The sequence below is a fragment of the Notolabrus celidotus genome, unplaced genomic scaffold (genome assembly GCF_009762535.1).
Source record: "Notolabrus celidotus isolate fNotCel1 unplaced genomic scaffold, fNotCel1.pri scaffold_130_arrow_ctg1, whole genome shotgun sequence".
Taxonomy (NCBI): domain Eukaryota; kingdom Metazoa; phylum Chordata; class Actinopteri; order Labriformes; family Labridae; genus Notolabrus; species Notolabrus celidotus.
In genome coordinates this window covers 135,378-155,791 of record NW_023260013.1, presented here as the reverse complement: position 1 = coordinate 155,791, position 20,414 = coordinate 135,378, and the positions used below count along the sequence as shown (strand labels likewise).

The 20,414-nt window shown below is 38.9% G+C and overlaps 1 protein-coding gene, 1 long non-coding RNA gene and 1 gene segment (V, D, J or C); 1 reads left to right on the top strand and 2 right to left on the bottom strand.

Moving 5' to 3' along the window:
* LOC117808640 overlaps window positions 1-20,414 on the top strand; it is a 53,151-nt gene that overhangs the window by 496 nt on the left and 32,241 nt on the right. For 4 of the 5 annotated variants that reach the window (XR_004630379.1, XR_004630378.1, XR_004630377.1 and 1 more), the window contains exon 2: window positions 790-859. This is a non-coding gene — a long non-coding RNA (uncharacterized LOC117808640). Of the gene's footprint in view, window positions 1-789; window positions 860-1,742; window positions 2,143-20,414 lie in introns of those variants that run through there. The other variant, XR_004630375.1, reaches the window with a different exon arrangement.
* LOC117808602 (hemicentin-1) lies at window positions 2,949-19,707 on the bottom strand. Its single transcript, XM_034678316.1, has 19 exons — window positions 19,521-19,707; window positions 15,569-15,862; window positions 13,992-14,342; window positions 13,583-13,900; window positions 11,150-11,271; window positions 8,985-10,166; window positions 8,580-8,876; window positions 8,193-8,486; window positions 7,817-8,101; window positions 7,343-7,639; window positions 6,944-7,255; window positions 6,568-6,852; window positions 6,094-6,390; window positions 5,695-6,006; window positions 5,319-5,603; window positions 4,861-5,184; window positions 3,695-4,012; window positions 3,319-3,467; window positions 2,949-3,163 (listed from the first exon to the last, which is right to left on the bottom strand). Exons 7-19 carry the CDS (start codon window positions 8,818-8,820, stop codon window positions 3,155-3,157), a joined length of 3,408 nt encoding a protein of 1,135 aa, XP_034534207.1. The 5' UTR covers window positions 8,821-8,876; window positions 8,985-10,166; window positions 11,150-11,271; window positions 13,583-13,900; window positions 13,992-14,342; window positions 15,569-15,862; window positions 19,521-19,707; the 3' UTR covers window positions 2,949-3,154.
* LOC117808624 overlaps window positions 18,667-20,414 on the bottom strand; it is a 33,716-nt gene continuing 31,968 nt past the window's right edge. The window contains 1 exon segment of the V gene segment in view: window positions 18,667-18,720. Coding sequence covers window positions 18,717-18,720 — 4 coding nt within the window.

The following is a 20,414-nucleotide window of genomic DNA, read 5'->3' as shown; positions in this document are numbered from 1 at the left end:
TGGGGGGTCTCAAACCCTGACTCAGACCACCTGAGGTAAGCTGTGTGTCTGAGAGTGTGTGTGTGTGTGTTGGGCGGCCCTCACTTAGGATTTTTCTAGTTGTGTAGTCGTCTTTATTTGAAGTCATGAAGCCCACTAGCCGTCACATGCTTATAATAAGAATTTCACGCTTTATTTTGAGCTCAGCGGCTGAGAAAGTAAGTTAAAAGAAGACTATTCACTCTAAGCTACATCACAGAGTTAAACTATGAAACCATGAGAATGAGCAGCAGACATAAGGATTCTGAATGTGTCTTTAAAACAACAGAGACAGATTTGTCTCTCGGCCTTGTTGAGTTTTGGGCCTCTGAACTGTGATTTAGATGTTTCTGATTTGGATGAATGATTTAATCAGCTTGGCACTTAAAACCAGAGAACTTTGGAGACTGGTAATTTTGAAAGAAACGGGTGCTTTATTCACACATCTTTTAAAAATCAGTTCTTTATCACATTTAGAGGAATATTTGTGATCTTCTTCACATTTGATTTTGTTGTGAAAAATATATTTAAGTTATAATCACTGTTAAATCTAAATGTTAAATCTACATTTTAAATGTTAAATCTGTCTGTCCAAAGAAGAGCTTCAAGCAAACCTTCAGATAACTTCAACATAGTCCAGCTGGAGTGTAGAGCATTTTTTAACATGACTTGAGGTTAACCTGCAGCTAGCTTGCTTTCCTTCTGTTTAAAATGTAGGAGTGAACTATGTGAGAGGACTGTGGTCATGACTGAATGTTTATGTATTAACAGTGTGAAGGCATCACCTGTACGCTGGATGGCGTCTCTCCACTGAAGAAGGAGGAGAAAAGAAAGAAGCAAGGTAAGTCTCTCCATCAGTATTTGTGAGATTGTAATAATATGTAATCCAAACACTCATTTTGTAAACATGATCTCAGGTGTTCTGTTTGTTTTAGCTGTAATCTACTTATCCCACTGTAACTTGATACTGTGAGACATGTTCGAGCATCTGAATACCTTTGTCTGTTTTTCTATTGTCATCTTGTTGCACATTATCTAAGAAGACAAAGTCATCCTGAAGTTAAGACAGAGCAGAGGCTCTTTTAATAACCGCTTACTGGCTCACTGGGGCCCTTAGTTTAACAGCTATCATTAATTTCATCAGTAACACGCACTCGCTAATTTGAAAAGCCAGATGGTCAGGACCAGTGAAGTAATGCAGCCGGACGGTAGCTCAGTCTTTATGCAGGGTGAATGTTTTCTTGGTGAGCGGGATTTTCTTGAGTAGGATGACCACTTTTATAGAAACACAATTCTTGCATACTCTAGCCTTACATACTGAGAAGTGTTTGCCATTGATAGTTGAACAAAGTGGGTTTATTATAGAACTATTCAACATTTAACAATACTTATATATTATTTTATTATACCATAATGTACTGAAACTCTTTTGCAAAAATAAAAAACCATGTGTCCACAAAGAGATAAGTCAACATCAATCTAAAGCATGGCAGGAAGGCAGACATGTATTGTCCTATGTGATCTCCATTTAGTGCATGTTACTTCATAAAGAGAGACTTCATATTTTAAACAAACGTCAAGTTCCTGATCCTTTTCCTGCGCGTGTTCCATCCTCTACAGAGAAATCTCCTCTTGCTTTTTAAAAAATCTTCTCCTTAAACTTCTCCCACCCACTACCACTCTTCTTACCTGCATCCTATATTTACCTTTCTGTTTTACCTCAGAATGAAGCACCTCATTCAGGACTATAAACTGCATCAAGTTTACCTTCCTGCTGAGGATGACATCCCCACTGCTGAAGTGGAATACTTATCAAAGACTGCTTTTCTCTTTCTAACACTAAGATAGGATGAGACTCATTTTACTTTGAGATAAATCCTTACTTCCAGGATTCCTGACTGTGCATGTTTGCTCTTTTCAGAACTGCTCTACTTCACATTCAGTTCAGCACTAAAGGCTGGGGGCTGCTCAGAACAGCCGCAGCCCTCTGCTGTTGGCCACTGGGTAGCTTGTGGTTGAGTACCTTGCTCGGTGATGCCTCAGCAGCAGATGTAGCAGAATATTTCTCCTGTATGTGTGAGGAAGTTTGGTTAGTGCTTGTCCCTGGCTTATGTTGACACAGCCATGGGGTCAAGTAAGGATCCAGAGGGAGGGGGCTTGGCATGAGAGGATGTGAGGGTATGGGGGTGTTAGACAGGGAGACGCTCTTAGACAGCCTGCCATGCATGGTGTCCTGCTTTTCCTGTTGCTGGTCCCTTGGCACTTAGACTGGCAGCAGCATGGAGGGACTCCATCCCAGCAACAGCGTCATAGATTTGGGCTGGCAGCTGTGAGGTCCCCAGCCAATCAGGGCACACGCACTGCCAGATCACTCCAGAGGTAGCCAATAACAAGCCTGGATGTGCTTAGTGCCATCCCTCCAAGATGTGAATTCCTTTAAACCCACAAGGTACACAAATGCAGACACAAACACAGCTCTAACTCAAAGACAGAGAGTGCACACATTGAAGTATCTCTGTGTGTGTGTGTGTGTGTGTGTGTGTGTGTGTGTGTGTGTGTGTGTGTGTGTGTGTGTGTGTGTGTGTGTGTGTGTGTGTGTGTGTGTGTGTGTGTGTGTGGGTGAAGACAGGGGGGCAACAACAGACTGTGTTTCATATGAATGTACCTCTGCGTCATATCATTTATCTGGTCCAGTTCAGACCTGACAAACTCTTCATATGATTTCATAATTTGTGTTTTACACGGAGGATGCAGCTCCCCATCGTGGTACGTAGAGCTTTGCCTCCCTCTTGTGGACAAATGAAGTACTACAGCAGAGTCAGGATTGTGAGAAAATGAACTTTATGATACGACTATCTTTGGAGAAAAGTGTTCACACTTTAAAACATGTTCTATTGTGACCAATGAAGAAAATACTTTGAGACATAAACTTTGTTTGCTGTATTTGATTATTTATTTTCCCTGATGCAGTGAGTTCAAGGAAGGAAGGTTTCTGAGTCACAAGGGGATTATAATCTACATCTTACATGAATATTGAAAAATATGTGAAAATAGGAATAAATTATTCCACTTCAATCCAACAAAACTTCTCAGATTTTTACATTTGCACGGTGAAGGTGGATCTTTCCTCGAACCATCATTTGGTCTGAAAGCAGAAAACAAGAAGAAATCAATTTAAGCTCCTCAAACATTAAAGTGTCAGAATAAAACATTTGAAGATGGCTAATACATCATATAACTTCAGGGAAGTTAAACATACTTTACTAGATGAGTAAAGAAACTTAAACGTCTGTCTCTTACCTTAATCACGGCGGTAAAGATACTAAAGATGATGGAGATCAGGAAGAAAAATAGGAAGGTGAGAGCCATGTACCAACTGTCAACATCTATGTCCTGGTTCCTAGCAGCATGCATGATGTCATCTAAGAAATTACAGCCCTCCAAGACATCTGTGGAAGAATTTAATTGAGATTCGTTTGTTAATTTTCCCATTAACCATCAAATAACTGAATTAGAGTTAAAAAACCAACAAAACAATAACCCTACATGTAAAACGACAGTTAGTGAGCAGTGGAATGAGTTTAACAGAGTATGATATCAAAGAAAACACATGAACTCACATTCACTATGGAGAACATTAAACAACAGTTCTACTAAATGTGAAGTCTCAGCTCACCAAACACATCCTTGATCTTGCTCTCAAGAGGCGTTTCAGATGACTCGTGTCTGACGATGCAGGAATATGTAGACTTCCTTTGCACAGTTAGGGTTATATTTAGTCTGCTGGACATTGAATAAGTGCCGCTCCCTGTGTACTTCCACACAGGGCTGTTCGTGTAGTCGGTCGACGGTAGTCTCTGGCCGTTCTTTTCCCAATGCACGAGGATGTTCGATGGGAAGAACTCTGAAACCAGGCAGATCAGGCTGAGGATGTTGGATGTAGACGCCTCAGAGGCACTTGGTTGTATAATCTTCACTGTTGGTGCCTTCGGGTCTAGGGAAAGACAAACACATGAAAACAGAAATAATGGTGTCCAGCAACCATTGTGATTTTTAAAATATCTGTAATACATCCTGCGGTATGAAAAAGTAAAGGAGTTTATAACAGACACTTTTTTTTCCTTTTCATTAGATCTATATCTTGCTTCCAAATAAAACCTCCCTTATTGACCACACAGGGTCCAGCCCTCTAGAGGCTCTGATGAAACTGAGACAACAGGTGGAGCTTTATAAGCTTCACAATTTAAACGTGCGGCTCACAACTGTGTTCATTTAACAATGTTTAAAGTCACATTTGATATACTTCCTCAGCCCTTGAGCAGCTTGTGATTTGAGTGCATTTCTCCATATGTGGGCTCTAGACGTAGATACTGAAACAAAACACTCCATTGCACGCTCACCACGTCGATGGTCAGTATATACGGTCACAGCGTTGAAGCAGCGGGACAAGGTGCGACTGGTTTTGGGAATATCCTCATTTAAGATTTGCTGCATTAATTGAGCGCCTGCCTCGAGTATCATTTTGTTGTTTGGGATTTAGATGCATTTCTGCACTTCACAGGCAGGTGGCGACACAGACCGCACGGTGGTCTCTGCTCATTCTGGGCTCCACTGAAGAGACGCTCTTTGGGGAAATCAGGAATACTTTTCTTCTATGAGAGTTTTTGTTTTGTGCCAAATAACAAAAAAGTGCACACAGACATTGCACATCTCTAATCAGCTTAGATATCTTGCATTGTGTGCTTTTACCTTTGTACCCTGCCCTTTTAAACTACAGTCCACCCTTTTTAAATCTGAAACCAGCAAAAAGCAATCATTCCAAAGAATCAAATCTGTAACTACCTTTGCTTTTGATTATGTGGTCCTGAAAACTCTGGTTGGAACATCGGTGCCTCGCCTCACAAGACACTCGCTTATAGGCGTGCCAGTCTTCTGCTGACACATTAAAGTAGCTCCACAAAGTCTCTGTCCCATTGCCGTGACTCACTGATGGCTCAGTATGAACATGTTTACTTTTGATCCTGTCTACTTTCCAAGTGATGCTGAAATCTTGTAGATGAGGGCCAACCAAAAGACAGGTTACAGTCACTTGTCTCTCGCTCTGAGTCTCCTGGAGCGGTGGTCCGTTGACATAGACGCCGACTGAATGAGCGGATGCTTGAGTAACTAAAGAGAGGACAAAGATATTCAAGGGTAGAACAATGTAACACCTGTGGAGTCATGATCTTCACTAAAAGCTAGATGAATGATTCAGAGCTGAACTGCATGAAAACCATAAAATGATAATGGATTGGTTTTACCTGAGCAGAGGCTGATCTCCTTGTTGACTCTTTTGTTCAGAGACTTGTCTGAGACTTCACAAGTGAAACTCTTCCCTGTTTTCCACTCGTCCTGAGGAACATGAAGCTGACTCATTACCGCCACACGTCCATCTGCTCCCATGCTGATGACATTGGTTGTAGATTTTTTGGGCTCAGACTCAGACGACCATGTTATGAGAGGGTCAAATCCTCTTCCAGAGCACAACAGTCTCTGTTTTTCTGACCCTGTACCGGGGATCATGAGGAGCTCCACTGATGGTTCCACTACATGAGAGATGAATCAGTACGTCAGAGGATCATAACCTTGCAGATGAATAAGAAGTGAAATGACAGATCAACAAGTTACTCTTCTCACCAAAGAGATTTCCGATAGGTTCTGACTTGAATACACCAGAGAAGCCTTGATTCACTTTGCAGGTAAAGTTTGTGTCTGTGTTCAAATACTTTGGAGGCACAGAGAGGCGTGTACTGATGGAAAGGGCTCCTGAGGTTGGAGATGAATCAACATACTCTCTGTCAGAAATGTCTTCTTTGTTGGCCTGGAAGGTAATGTGGAAGTCACTGGTGGGAATCGGCTGGATGTCACACTGCAGCACAGCACTCTCCCCCTTCAGCAAATCCTGGAGCGATCTTCTGATCTGAATCGATGGAGGTGCGACTGCAGGCACTGGAGGACACAAAGAAGAGCAAATATATTCTCAGCTTTGCTGCGAGTAGAAGAAAAACAAGCTCTGAAGTTCTGAAGACATCTTACCTGCAACATTCACGGTCTTCTCTATGGTTGAGAAGCACTTATGGTAAGCCTTACATGTTATAGATTTGAAGATGCTCCACTGACTGAACTGAAGAGTGACAACGCTGATTATATGAGTTGTGTTTTTAATCTCCTCCAACTTGTTGTTTTGGTTGACCTGGTCATCCAGCAACCAAGTCACTGTGGTACCAAACACAGGGCTGACTGAACATGTCACTTTCACCTCGGATGTTGGCGTCATTACTGTCTTGAAGCTGGGAGTCTCCAAGTGAATGGAAGGAGGGATGGAAGGACCAGCTGACAGATAAAGGAACAAGGAACATGAGACAAGACCAAATCTTGATAAGAGAAGATATTGTTAGATTCATTATATCATTCTTGATATAATGTTTGAAGATCAACAATGACACCCTTCTGTGTTGTCACACTGCTTGAGGTGGATTGCTCAGGTTTTTACTCTCTTCTTGGTTTTACCTGAGCAGAGGCTGATCTCCTTGTTGACTCTTTTGTTCAGAGACTTGTCTGAGACTTCACAAGTGAAACTCTTCCCTGTTTTCCACTCGTCCTGAGGAACATGAAGCTGACTCATTACCGCCACACGTCCATCTGCTCCCATGCTGATGACATTGGTTGTAGATTTTTTGGGCTCAGACTCAGACGACCATGTTATGAGAGGGTCAAATCCTCTTCCAGAGCACAACAGTCTCTGTTTTTCTGACCCTGTACCGGGGATCATGAGGAGCTCCACTGATGGTTCCACTACATGAGAGATGAATCAGTACGTCAGAGGATCATAACCTTGCAGATGAATAAGAAGTGAAATGACAGATCAACAAGTTACTCTTCTCACCAAAGAGATTTCCGATAGGTTCTGACTTGAATACACCAGAGAAGCCTTGATTCACTTTGCAGGTAAAGTTTGTGTCTGTGTTCAAATACTTTGGAGGCACAGAGAGGCGTGTACTGATGGAAAGGGCTCCTGAGGTTGGAGATGAATCAACATACTCTCTGTCAGAAATGTCTTCTTTGTTGGCCTGGAAGGTAATGTGGAAGTCACTGGTGGGAATCGGCTCGATGTCACACTGCAGCACAGCACTCTCCCCCTTCAGCAAATCCTGGAGCGATCTTCTGATCTGAATCGATGGAGGTGCGACTGCAGGCACTGGAGGACACAAAGAAGAGCAAATATATTCTCAGCTTTGCTGCGAGTAGAAGAAAAACAAGCTCTGAAGTTCTGAAGACATCTTACCTGCAACATTCACGGTCTTCTCTATGGATGAGAAGCACTTATGGTAAGCCTTACATGTTATAGATTTGAAGATGCTCCACTGACTGAACTGAAGAGTGACAACGCTGATTATATGAGTTGTGTTTTTAATCTCCTCCAACTTGTTGTTTTGGTTGACCTGGTCATCCAGCAACCAAGTCACTGTGGTACCAAACACAGGGCTGACTGAACATGTCACTTTCACCTCGGATGTTGGCGTCATTACTGTCTTGAAGCTGGGAGTCTCCAAGTGAATGGAAGGAGGGATGGAAGGACCAGCTGACAGATAAAGGAACAAGGAACATGAGACAAGACCAAATCTTGATAAGAGAAGATATTGTTAGATTCATTATATCATTCTTGATATAATGTTTGAAGATCAACAATGACACCCTTCTGTGTTGTCACACTGCTTGAGGTGGATTGCTCAGGTTTTTACTCTCTTCTTGGTTTTACCTGAGCAGAGGCTGATCTCCTTGTTGACTCTTTTGTTCAGAGACTTGTCTGAGACTTCACAAGTGAAACTCTTCCCTGTTTTCCACTCGTCCTGAGGAACATGAAGCTGACTCATTACCGCCACACGTCCATCTGCTCCCATGCTGATGACATTGGTTGTAGATTTTTTGGGCTCAGACTCAGACGACCATGTTATGAGAGGGTCAAATCCTCTTCCAGAGCACAACAGTCTCTGTTTTTCTGACCCTGTACCGGGGATCATGAGGAGCTCCACTGATGGGTCCACTACATGAGAGATGAATCAGTACGTCAGAGGATCATAATCTTGCAGATGAATAAGAAGTGTAATGACAGATCAACAAGTTACTCTTCTCACCAAAGAGATTTCGGATAGGTTCTGACTCGAATACACCAGAGAAGCCTTGATTCACTTTGCAGGTAAAGCTTGTGTCTGTTTTCCAATACTTTTGAGGCACAGAGAAGCGTGTACTGACGGTTGGAGATGGATCAACATAGTCAACATAAATGACTTCTCTGTTGGCCTGGAAGGTAATGTGGAAGACACTGGTGGGAATCGGCTCGATGTCACACTGCAGCACAGCACTCTCCCCCTTCAGCAAATCCTGGAGTGATCTCCGCATCACTACAGTTATAGATGTAACTGCAGGCACTGGAAGATGCAAAAGGAAAGAAAAGCATAACTTCATCATCTCTGTCATTGTTTTTGATGACATGTTTTTGTTGTTTTGCCTCGACTGCTTACCTGAGACTAATTTAGTTTCCTCAATGGTTGAGAAACAGGGATGTTCAGCTTTACATTTCACACGCTTCAGTTTTTTCCATGTGTCAGGTTCAACTGTCACAGTGCTTGTTATATGACTTGTATTAGTGACTTTTTTCACTTTGTCTGGGGATGGGGCTGTCCCATCCAGCGACCAGGTCACTGTGGCATCAAACACAGTGCTGACTGAACATGTTGCTTTCACGTCTGATGTTGCCGTCATTACTGTCTTGGAGCTGGGAGTCTCTACATGGACCACCGGAGGGGCGCATGCATAGACTGCAGGAAAAAATTCAATTAATTGAATGAAAACTGATCATTGTGCAAAGACAGGCATTGTTTTATCTGATGTAAAGATTTTTCCAGTTTTGTGCTTCATAAACTTACTTTGACAGAGACTTATTGTCTTTGTTAAATCTTTGCCGTTGTGAGTTGCCTTGCAGGTAAAGTCTGAGCCTGTTTCCCAGTCTGTACTCTGTGGCTGAATCTCTCTGCTTTGAGTAAATGTTTTATCCACTCCGTCCACTGACTGCAGCTTTGTTGTGATTTCTTGGATGGTTATGGGCTGGGTGTTCCGTAGCCACTTCACATTCAGATTCTCAGGAAAGAAGCCTCTTATGGTGCAGAGGAGTCTGACCCCTGAGGGTTTGAATTCCCCTTCCCAGACAGGTTGTAATGTGATGTGTGGAGGTACAACCCGCGGTCCTTTAGAGAAGACAGTATTTTATTATTACTTGCATCATTCAGACTATAAAATATGAGGGGATTCCATGCCATCATTTATACGTACCTTTAAGATTGTGTTCATCTCATAGAAAATACAATTTCTTTATGTTTAGGCTAGATGGCAGAGTTGAACTTTTAAACTGTTTCTTAAAAGTCAGGTGGAGCTGAGGCTGAAAGTCTGTTGCACAGATGTTGCAGTGTGACAAGGCAGAGTGATCAGGGCTAGCAGCAAGCGGAAGCATTGTGTAACACCCAGCGCCCAAAAAGGACCAAATTACAGAAGTGAAACAATGTTGAGAGCAACGGTGCATCACAGACACCAGGTGTGAGGAGTGGTTGTGCCAGCAAGAGAAACAGAATGCACATTTAAATATCTCACATCAGTTTACATAGTAAAATAGGGTTTAGACTTTGGCAAAGTTTGAGTTCTCAGGTCTTTTAATAGAAGCCTGAAGAACAAAACCAACTGTTTCACATTTACATGTTGAACCTCATGGGCTTTTAATGCAAGGTGCTGGGGAGATGAGAGGCGATGAACATATTAATGCAATATATCACAGAAAAACAGTCAGATGTAAATAGTTAAACAATAACTTGTACAGATAAAGTGTAAAAAAAACCTTTATTGGTAAATCAATGGACAGAATGAACAATAAGAATGGAAAAGAGGAAGATGTTGCAGATAAACATCTTTGGTTAATTTCATTAAATTTTTTTTTTAGCATAACAAAGCTTTAACGATGAAAACAAGAAATGGCAACAGTGATTACTTACATGATATTCAGAGTAAAATAATATGAAGGAAAACACATTTTCAAGAAAGTTCACCTTGTTTCATTTAACCTGCAAAGACAAGCAAAAGCACAAATATGGATCAGTTACAGTGAAACACAATGCTAAGATTACTCACTTCTTAATAATGTCCATCATAATGTATACTCGGTTTTAAATCTCCAAAATATTTTTATGGAGAATTTAAGAAAAAAATTAATCAAATCAATATGTGAGGATATTTTATACCATGATTTCAAACAAAATGCAAAACATTCTCTGGTGAAATCCCTGCAGTTTGATAAGATCATTACTGTTTAAAGGTTCCAAACTTTGTAATCACCATGATTAGGTTTTCAACAACTGTAGGGTTTTATGAAATAGGTTTTATTTTTTTTCCAAACTCTGTTTTTTTCCATTTTAGTTTTTTAGAATTCTGTTTTTTACTCTTTACACTTATTTTACCACCTCAGTGTGTGCTTTTTGTGTCAGTGAATAAAATGTCTGTTTATGAAATGCAAAAGTCCTCACATGTTTTGACGCGACACTGTTTTGCCCAGTATTTCAAGTCAAACCATAATGTACCAATAACTGCTATAAGTACTAATAAGTGCTTATAATTTTACATGGTTTCAATTAAAAGAAATAACTGAATGTAAACACAAGTCCATTGCAGTTTGTTTGAAATAGAAAAGACAAAGTGCTCAACAATCTTTTTGTTTCTGTAAACACAGACTGTGAACACTTCATTTCAGTCTGTTATTTGTCACAAAGCTGCTTCTTAAAACAACCTGTCACTGAAGAAAGTCAGAGCACTGTAACAGTCAACATGCTTCAAAAGAGGATCTGAAGCTCACTTGTTCTGAGGCATTACATTTAAATTGTTTTTCTTTCACTTCCTGAACATGGATTTATTATTAGTGTTAAGGTCTTGTAGTTGTGGATAAAGATTATTGCAGTTGCTTTTTACAGTCCTGTGTTGTTTGATTACATTAAACTCTTTATTCAGTTTCCTTTTTCTAATGAAGTTAAATCCACCTGCACAATCTCTTTACCTTGAAAGCAGTGGTTCCAATGGTGAAAAGCAGAGTGATGAGGAAGAGAAGGATGAAGGTGAGGGCCGCTTCAACCATGTTATCCTTCTCCACCTCCCAAGCACCGTTCCATTGTTTGAAGTCTGAAAGTAGTGTACAGTGATTTTAGAGTTAACACTTAGAACCAAAGATATGAGACAAAGACTTCCTGCTACAGAAATGCTTTTAAAAGCTTTAACAGTAACAGCTGTTTGAACGTGTTACCCATATTCAAGATTTAGTCTCAGTCTTGAGATAAAGATAATTACAAGTTTCAGTCACATTTTATTTATTTGTTTATTTTTGCCCTTTATAGTTTCACTCAAAAATAATAATAATTTGAGTCTAGTTTTAATTAATAAATACTCTTAACCTTTAGTCAGAATGTTTCAGGAAGTCGATCAGAAATTAGTAGTCAGGTTATACCAAGTGTTTAAATCTGTAAAGCAACATTTCACTTTGAGTAATTCTCAGATGAAAGCAGTAATATGGAGGAATGATGCTTACTCCAAGTCATGAGGATGTTTTCCTTTTTTGCATTGTGGTTATATATAATTTTTTTTTAGACCTTAAATAAAAGTTCTGTCGACACATGTGTCCAAAACAAAACAATGAAGAACACACGACAGACTAGACCTTGCAGGGCTGTATTGTGCTTTGATGTTGGTCACTAACTTTTTTATTTTATTTTGAATTGATGACCTGGCTAAAGACTCATCCTTTGAGGGGTGAAAGGTCAGGGATAGCAGTGATGAGAGAAACAAACACAAGGTTATCTGTGTCTGTGGTGACGGACGCTGCACAGACATTCAGCTCACTGCACTTCACACTGCATCTTTATCTTTAATGATTTAAAGTTAATCCAAACTGTTTCTAAATATGCTCTCTAGCATACATCCACTTAGTGTAAATCAAGGATATGACACAGAGCTATTCAAGTTAACAGCAGGGAAAAATGGCAGTTGTCAAAAATTAAACTGAGACCCTGGTAACAGGTTGATGTTTGTCACTGACATGCATCAACTAAAAGTCATCAAAAACTATGAGATTGATTTTTGGAGGCGATTAGATTATATAAGTTATCTCACTTTGGTTGTCTGATTTAGTTTCACCTTTGTTCATTAGGACATGATGAGAAGAGATTTCAACATATTCTTTGTTGCCATATTCAATTTAGTCATGTGAATAAATAATGTCATGTAATATTTGGTTGACAAAATGAGCATGGCGTCTGTCTTGTGACAAACAGCTTTGACAGAAGTGTTCTGTTGCTAACTGGCACACTCGCTTCAGCACACTCTTCTAAAATGTGGATTATGTTCTTTAAAGTTGTCTCTTTGGTGACTCTGAATTGCTCGGTGTGGCTTGTAGGACTTTGCTTAGGAATCAGTATATTTGTCTTTTTTTTTTACTGCACTGGAGTTTGACCCCAAGCTATCATTTGTCATTAAGAGTGCAAGACCCAGAGGAGGGAACATGCATACACAGAGACAAGTCACACACACACACACACACACACACACACACACATGTAAATACACATCTACAGAAAATGTCAAACTGTTTTGGACTTAAGTCAGTGGGTGGTTGTGCTGCTCTAGTGAATGCAGTGTGAGCTTGATAGTTTGATGTATTATTACAGACATGCTAGTATGTGTTGAATTAGAATAGCTCAGAGACACGTACAATAAACATGCAGGTTAAAAATACTGATGAAGTGCAGACATGAACAACATGCGACATACATAAACAGAGTTCAGAGTGTTTTTTTTTATTTTGATTTTGCATTTAAAAGACAAATATGTCAAATCACAAGCAACAAACATTAAACAACAAGTAGCAGAAGACACAGAGAGACAAAATCACATCTACTGGGCATTGCACGTGTCAGCCATGTTCATGCTGAGGTTGACAATGTTGGTGTTCTCAAAGGTTCTGTGGCCAATAGACCTGACAATGGCTTTGGTTGTGTTGATCATCGACTCGTGGTATACAACACAGCTGTACACTGAGCCATCATTTTTCCACTGATTAAGGTTGAGCGTTAACTGGCCATAAACCGAATAGGTTCCTTTGCTTTTAATAGGTTGTGTTTGATGGAACTCATGATCTGAGTTTGGTTTATCGTCATCAACAAGCCAAGACACCAAAATCTCCTGAGGGGAGAAGTCTTTCACATAGCAAGTCAGAGTCACCAGGTCCTTTTTTGTGTTTTCTAATGGAGGCAGCATAAACACTGAAGGACGCTGAGTCGGTCCTCCTGCAAGCACGAGAGAACAATTAAGCCTCCTGCCATGGATAAACATTGCCAAAGGAAATCTGAAGGACTAAACCTTCCTCAAGAGATCATTTGTATTTGATAGCATGACAAGAACAACAGGCTGTCAAAGCACAAGTGCTGAATAGTTTACTTACCGTTAATCCTTTGGTAGGTTGCCTTGATGGTTGCAACTGTCTCCGAGTGTTCAACAATACAAGTTGGCTTTATCCCACTGCTCCATTCCTCGAAGGTGATTTCAAGTGGAAGGCTGAATGGGCCTCTACGTTTGTCCACAAAAGACACAGAGGCATCGGCAATATTCAGTTTGTTTTCGGCCTCCCAGTAAATCTTCTCTACATAAGGCTTATTATCCTTGACATTACAATATAACGTTGCTGTTTTTTTGTTAAACAAGTCGTCCAGTGAAGGGCCTGTGATCGTTATGTCAGCATCCAGAGTGGAACATCCGGTACCTTTGGAGTGAGGAACAAGGGGAAAATTATAGAGAATAGAAATTTAAGTTACACACAATTTGATCCAGAAAATGTATAGTGGTTTACTCACAGGGGAGGTTGGATGTTGGTGTTGATTTGTAGGTGACGGAATCATTCTTGAAAGCTGGACGTCCTGTATCTTTCCCCTCAAACAAACATGTATACTTAGTGTCTTCAGTCAACTCACTGGTTGGCACTGTGAGTAAACTTGCAGCACTGTACAGGGTTCCATTATCTGTTGTTCTTTCTTTAGAAGGAGTTGTGATCACACCATTTGCAGTGGGGATAACCTGGTCATTTTTCAGCCATTTGATGTCATGCTTTTTTGGTGAAAAATCTTTGGCAAAGCATGAGAAGAAAGCCCCCTGATGATCATCATATGAGGCAGACACCTTGAGAGTTGGCGACTGATAAACCTCCACTGTAAAACAAAGATACACACAAATATATGTATGCGCAAGCAGGGAATAATACACATATATATATGCAGAAGCAGAGGTTAACATAATGCTTGGATTTCTAAGTGACACGAGATCATCTGAAATTCACAGCTGACTTTTTGTTGTATTGCTGTTCAAATGCACACGTCTCATATCAAGCTTGTTTAAACAAGAGTCAAGAAGACATTCAAACTAAACATGTTACTTTACTGCTTGCTTCTGCATATATACTGACGGCTCTAGCAAGCAAACGCAGATTCACTTGTGCATAAATTATCAACACACAGGTTTCATCTCTTTGCATAACTGTGATTATGCAGAGGATGAGAAGAAGCAAGGCACAGTGCAATAATCTGTTCTTTGACAGGTGCAGAGGACATGCAGAATATTAGTAAAGACTGAAATAGACTGAGTGAGCAATGAAACGTGTGAGAAAGTGTCAACCTTTTCAGTACACCCAACCTTTTACCTGCAAAGTCTAATAAATAAAACAAAGAAAAACTATTTCAAAATATTTCACACAACCTGTGATTGAAACATATTTCTATAACTGTTTGCTCTCTGCATTTATATATATTTTTTCTTTGCTCTATTTGAATGGAGTTTAGTAGATTTCATTGTGAAAAAATAACAAGTTTTGCTCACATTTACTTGAAGTTGTCAAAAGAAAATAATAACATTTTTAGACGTATGACTCTTATTATTATTATTATTATTATAATTACTGTTATTATAGTTTTTATTTTTATTAATATTATTATGATTACTATTATTATTATTATTATTATTATTATTATTATTATTATTATTATCATCATAATTATCATCATAATGATCATTACTGTTATTATTATTCCTGGTATTATTACTATTATTGTTATTATCAATATTATTATTACTTTTATAGTTATTATTATAACTATTATAATTATTCTTATAATTACCATTATTATTATTATTATTATTATTATTATATTACTCTGTTTAGAGCACTGTAAAATATTGATAATAATGTAAAGATTAATCAGCAACCTTCTGGCAACAGTAATCCGATCAAGCATGACTAGTTTTACTGCATTTACATTTTTCCAGAGGCGGTTTCAATCAAAACAACTTTAAACTGTCAGCACTATGAAATGTGTTATCTCTGTAAATCTGCTACATTATAAATGATACACACTTTTCTATGACTAAGCATAAGTCTTACTTGGCTTGATGAAAGTCCCCTGTCCTGTTCCTGCTGTATTGCTGGCGATACATTTGAAGGTCTGCATGCTGTCCCAGTCCTGTCTGCTCACTTTGATTTGACTGATTCCGGTATACACATTATCCTTCAGTACTGGGGGATACTGGATGAAGTTGTCCATGCCAGATCCATTTTTGTCCCATGTGTAGGTCACTGAGGAGGGGGAGAAGCCAGTGGCAAGGCAGCCAAGAGTGACCGTGGTTCCGGTCCCATCACATTCCATCAGAGGGAACACAGTTGGTTTAGTTGTTGTGGCTGTCAAAAACAAAACAGAGGTGTCATTAATATACTGATAAAAAAACTCCTGATGACAGAATCATTTATCAAACACAGAACATGCAGAACACAGCATTTCAATAAGAACTACATGTAAATACCTTTTACTGTTAAATGTTTTAAAAGAGTGATCCACACAGCACATACATCTCTTCACCTTTTTGAGATGATGTTTAACCAAGCTCACTCTATTTGTGGATGTTAGTTTTATTTTTTTCTAAATATTAATGTGTATTATTTCAAATCTATAACAGACAATAATCACTGTTATTTTTACATAAATAAATAAGGCTGTAAATTTTGCAAAAATACAGCCAATTCATTGTTTTAAAACATATTACTTCTGTTCATTTACAAACATGATCGGATTGAATTATTCTTACCTGATCAGTCAATCAGACTTTATCTATAAAATGCTTTTTTCATATAATGACTTTGTAACGCAAAGTGCTGTACATCTACAACAACTTAAGATAGAATAAATTAATAAATAAAAAATATTTTAAAAAATAAAAAGACCCCCCCATCCTAAACCCAACCTCATCAGCGACCCAAAACACACTCCACAGTCCTAAGGTTAAGAACACAATTTATGCAACAATAATAATAAAAACAATAAAAATAAAATAAATGAAAAATAAAAAAGAAGTTTCTGAATGATCGGAGGAAACGCTGTCATGATATATTAATGAGGAAACACTGGAGGTAAAATAAGATGTTAAAACTCAACTCAGGAAATTAAACTCACCAAAATAAAATAATTAATAAGATAATTAAAACACTAAAACATTAAACCAGTAAAAGAAACTAAGATGCTTAAAACATTTAAACTATTATAAGAATAAAACTCAGTTCAAAGTGAGACTAAAACGGTTGGTCTTGAGTTTGCTTTTAAAAATGTGATGTTACATTTACCATTGAACCTTTTCCCCGGTATTCAGAAGCAGCTTAGTAACACTGAAATGACTTACCTTCCAGGGTAGAAAGACTATCTCTACGGACGTTTTTAACGTATTTATGCCCTCATATTTCACTTAAAACAAAATACATGAAACTTATATAAACAATGATTAAAAATGACAGCTTCTAATGTAAAAGTTCACCAGTGAGAATTCAGTTCAGAGAAAAACACAGTTTGCCTTTTACAGTGTTAACCACACGACTCAAAATTATAAGACTGAATTTAAATTCAGCCTAAATATATAAGAGAGATAGTTTGTAGTGCAAATCTTACCTGAAGTCACTGTTACCATCGTGCCTTTACCCCAGTAGTCAAAAGCACCCCAGTTATCACAGTGAACAAAGTCCTAAAGGACTACTCACAAAACCTTGATACCGTATTATACACTCACTTCTATGTCGGGCGCTTCAACAATTAAAGTCAATATGAACCTCTCAACAGACTAACTTTGAAATGAACTTTGCAGTCAGGAGTTTAAAGCCAGACGACAAATACTTCAGTTATCTCTGCCGTCTGAATACGACTACATTAAAAACACAACATTGCATCAGTAATCGATTACAAAAATATGTGCACAAATCAGAAATATTAAAATGACATACCTGAAGTGACAGTGACCATCGTGCCTTTACCCCAGTAGTCAAAAGCCCAGTTATCACAGTGAACAAAGTCAATAAGGACTACTCACAAAAACGTAAGACTGCAACTTCCACCAACTCCTCGTCACATCAACAGTTCAATTCAAAGAGAAGTATATTCTTTTATATATAACTGTGTGGTCAGGAGTTAAAAGCCTTCCAACAATTCCCCATCAGGCTACAGAATACTTAAAACTGTGTTTTCACAACTCGCTACTTGTGACCACATTAAAAAGACAACATTGCTTCAGTAATTCAATTCAGAATTTTGTTTTAAAATAAATCACACTCCTTAGAATCAGAAAAATGTAAAAATACAAACCTGAACTGACAGTGACCATCGTGCCTTTACCCCAGAGGTCAAAAGCGTACCAGCTATCACGATGAAGAAAGTCAACGTGATCTTTTCACAAGAACTCAATACTGTAAATTCCACCAACTTCTTCACAAACATGTTGCTTTAAACAACAGTTAAAATCAAAATAAATCACACTCCTCAGAATCAGTAATACATACCTGAACTGACGGTGACCATCGTGCCTTTGCCCCAGAGGTCAAAAGCGTACCCGTAATCACAGTGAAGAAAGTCAACGTGATCTTTTCACAAGAACTCAATACTGTAAATTCCACCAACTCTCTGACAAACTCTTTGCTTTTGACAACAGTTAAAATCTAAATAAACCACACTCCTTAGAATCAGAAATACATACCTGAACTGACGGTGACCATCGTGCCTTTGCCCCAGAGGTCAAAAGCTCCATAGTAATCACAGTGAAGAAAGTCAACGTGACCTTTTCACAAGAACTCAATACCGTAGCTCTCTGACAAACACTTTTCTTTAACAACAGTTAAAATCAAAATAAATCACACTCCTTAGAATCAGAAATACTAGAAATACATACCTGAAGTGACGGTGACCATGGTGCCTTTGCCCCAATAGTCAAAAGCGTAGTCACAGTGCAATAAATGATCAAACTCTGCATACAAAAACCTCTTCTCAGACATCTACGTGATCCATCAATTGGGATTTTATGATAACTCACCTTTTCAGTGTGACATTGACTTCTGCAAATAACCACTCAGAAAATAGATTGAAGTCAAACTACTTAATTTCCCCCAAAAAACACAAAATCTGCTTAAAAGTCAAAATTTGAAGAAAGGGAGTAAAAAGGAAACTGTCTTACCTGATGTTACTGTGACCATTGTGCCTTTCCCCCAGTAATCAAAAGCAGCGTCACAGTGAAGTGCATCAAAACATCCATCATACAAAAACAAGAACCTCAAACTTTCATGTCCCTGTTGTCAAAATATTCTAATTTAAACCGTGCAATTTAATTTCTAACATTGAAGACGTTATTTACCTGCTGTGACGGTCACCATTGTTCCTTTTCCCCAGTAGTTAAAAGCATCGTCACAGTGCAACAAATCAACATGTCCAATGTACAAAAACAAGCACCTTACAGATGATATGGACGCCGCTGAGGTCTGAATTTGTCAAATTAAACATTCCTATTATAAAATGTTGAACATGAGGACAGAGGAAGCTCATCTTACCTGCTGTGACGGTCACCATTGTTCCTTTTCCCCAGTAGTCAAAAGCATCGTCACAGTGCAACAAATCAACATGTCCAATGTACAAAAACAAGCACCTTACAGATGATATGGACGCCGCTGAGGTCTGAATTTGTCAAATTAAACATTCCTATTATAAAATGTTGAACATGAGGACAGAGGAAGCTCATCTTACCTGCTGTGACGGTCACCATTGTTCCTTTTCCCCAGTAGTCAAAGTAGTCATCACAGTGATTGGTTTCAATTGCACTTGAGTGCAAAAATCCCTAACCGCATGTATAATGGAACGACCTGCTCTACTTAAGGACTAAATAGATTCTACACACCTCACATTTACTCACATCTGGGTTTGTTTTTGCTGAGACCTACAGGTTAGCTTGGAAACAGTGTTTATAAACATACAGTACATTTAATAATAAAATAAACATCCACTGACTTCAATAAAACGTATTGAATTATGACTTACCAGAAGTTACTGTGACCTGGGTTCCTTTACCCCAGTAGTCAAAGTAGCCATCACAGTGATATACTGCAGTCTGTCTTTAATCCAAATACTTTAAAGTGCTGTTTGAACAATGAAAAGCAAACACGCTTCACTGACATGTTTTACCAGCCTTACAATTTATTACCCACGTCCCTGGAGATATTCATGTCCGGTGGTGAGGCTTACATAACATTAAGAGTGTTTGCCAACGGTTAGCACACACTTCCTCTTTATCACATCCTCCTGTTATTTTCAGTTACTGCAGCATGGAGTTTACAAAACCAGATATAATTGATTTAGCTGAATGACCTTCAACCTGCACATCATTACAACCCCGCGTCCAGAAAGGTCGAGTACAACAAATACAAACAGAAACTCAAAACTCCAAATTTACCTGCAAAATATGAGGTTAATTAACAACAGCCTTTCAGAGGATGGCTGTTCTCAGTTTACTGGATCTGTCCCTAACAGATAAACCATCAATAAATAAGATGAGGGGTTTCATCCCTCTCTGAAAATCTTAATAAGAACTGCAAAGTTCAAACAAGAACAGGGAAGGAACCCCTCTAGGTTGTATTTGCAGTGCATTGTCTGTAAATGCAGTCCTTGTAGCTTTTAGCATTTCAACATTAACTTTGGACTTTTGCATTTGTCCTTTTGATCTGCATCAGTTCTGCTTTTTGTTTGGGTCGTTGCAGTTTGGTTGCCCTTGGCAGCCACTGTAGCAGACAGTGTTCAGAGGGAACTTTCAATTGGCTCAATGCATGGATTAGGATACTTAAATTGTTTCTGTTTTGCATCATTGAGCTTTAGAAAACTTTGGTCCATACATCAATTAACATGCATGATCCAGCTAAAAACAGCAGCCAAGCTTTT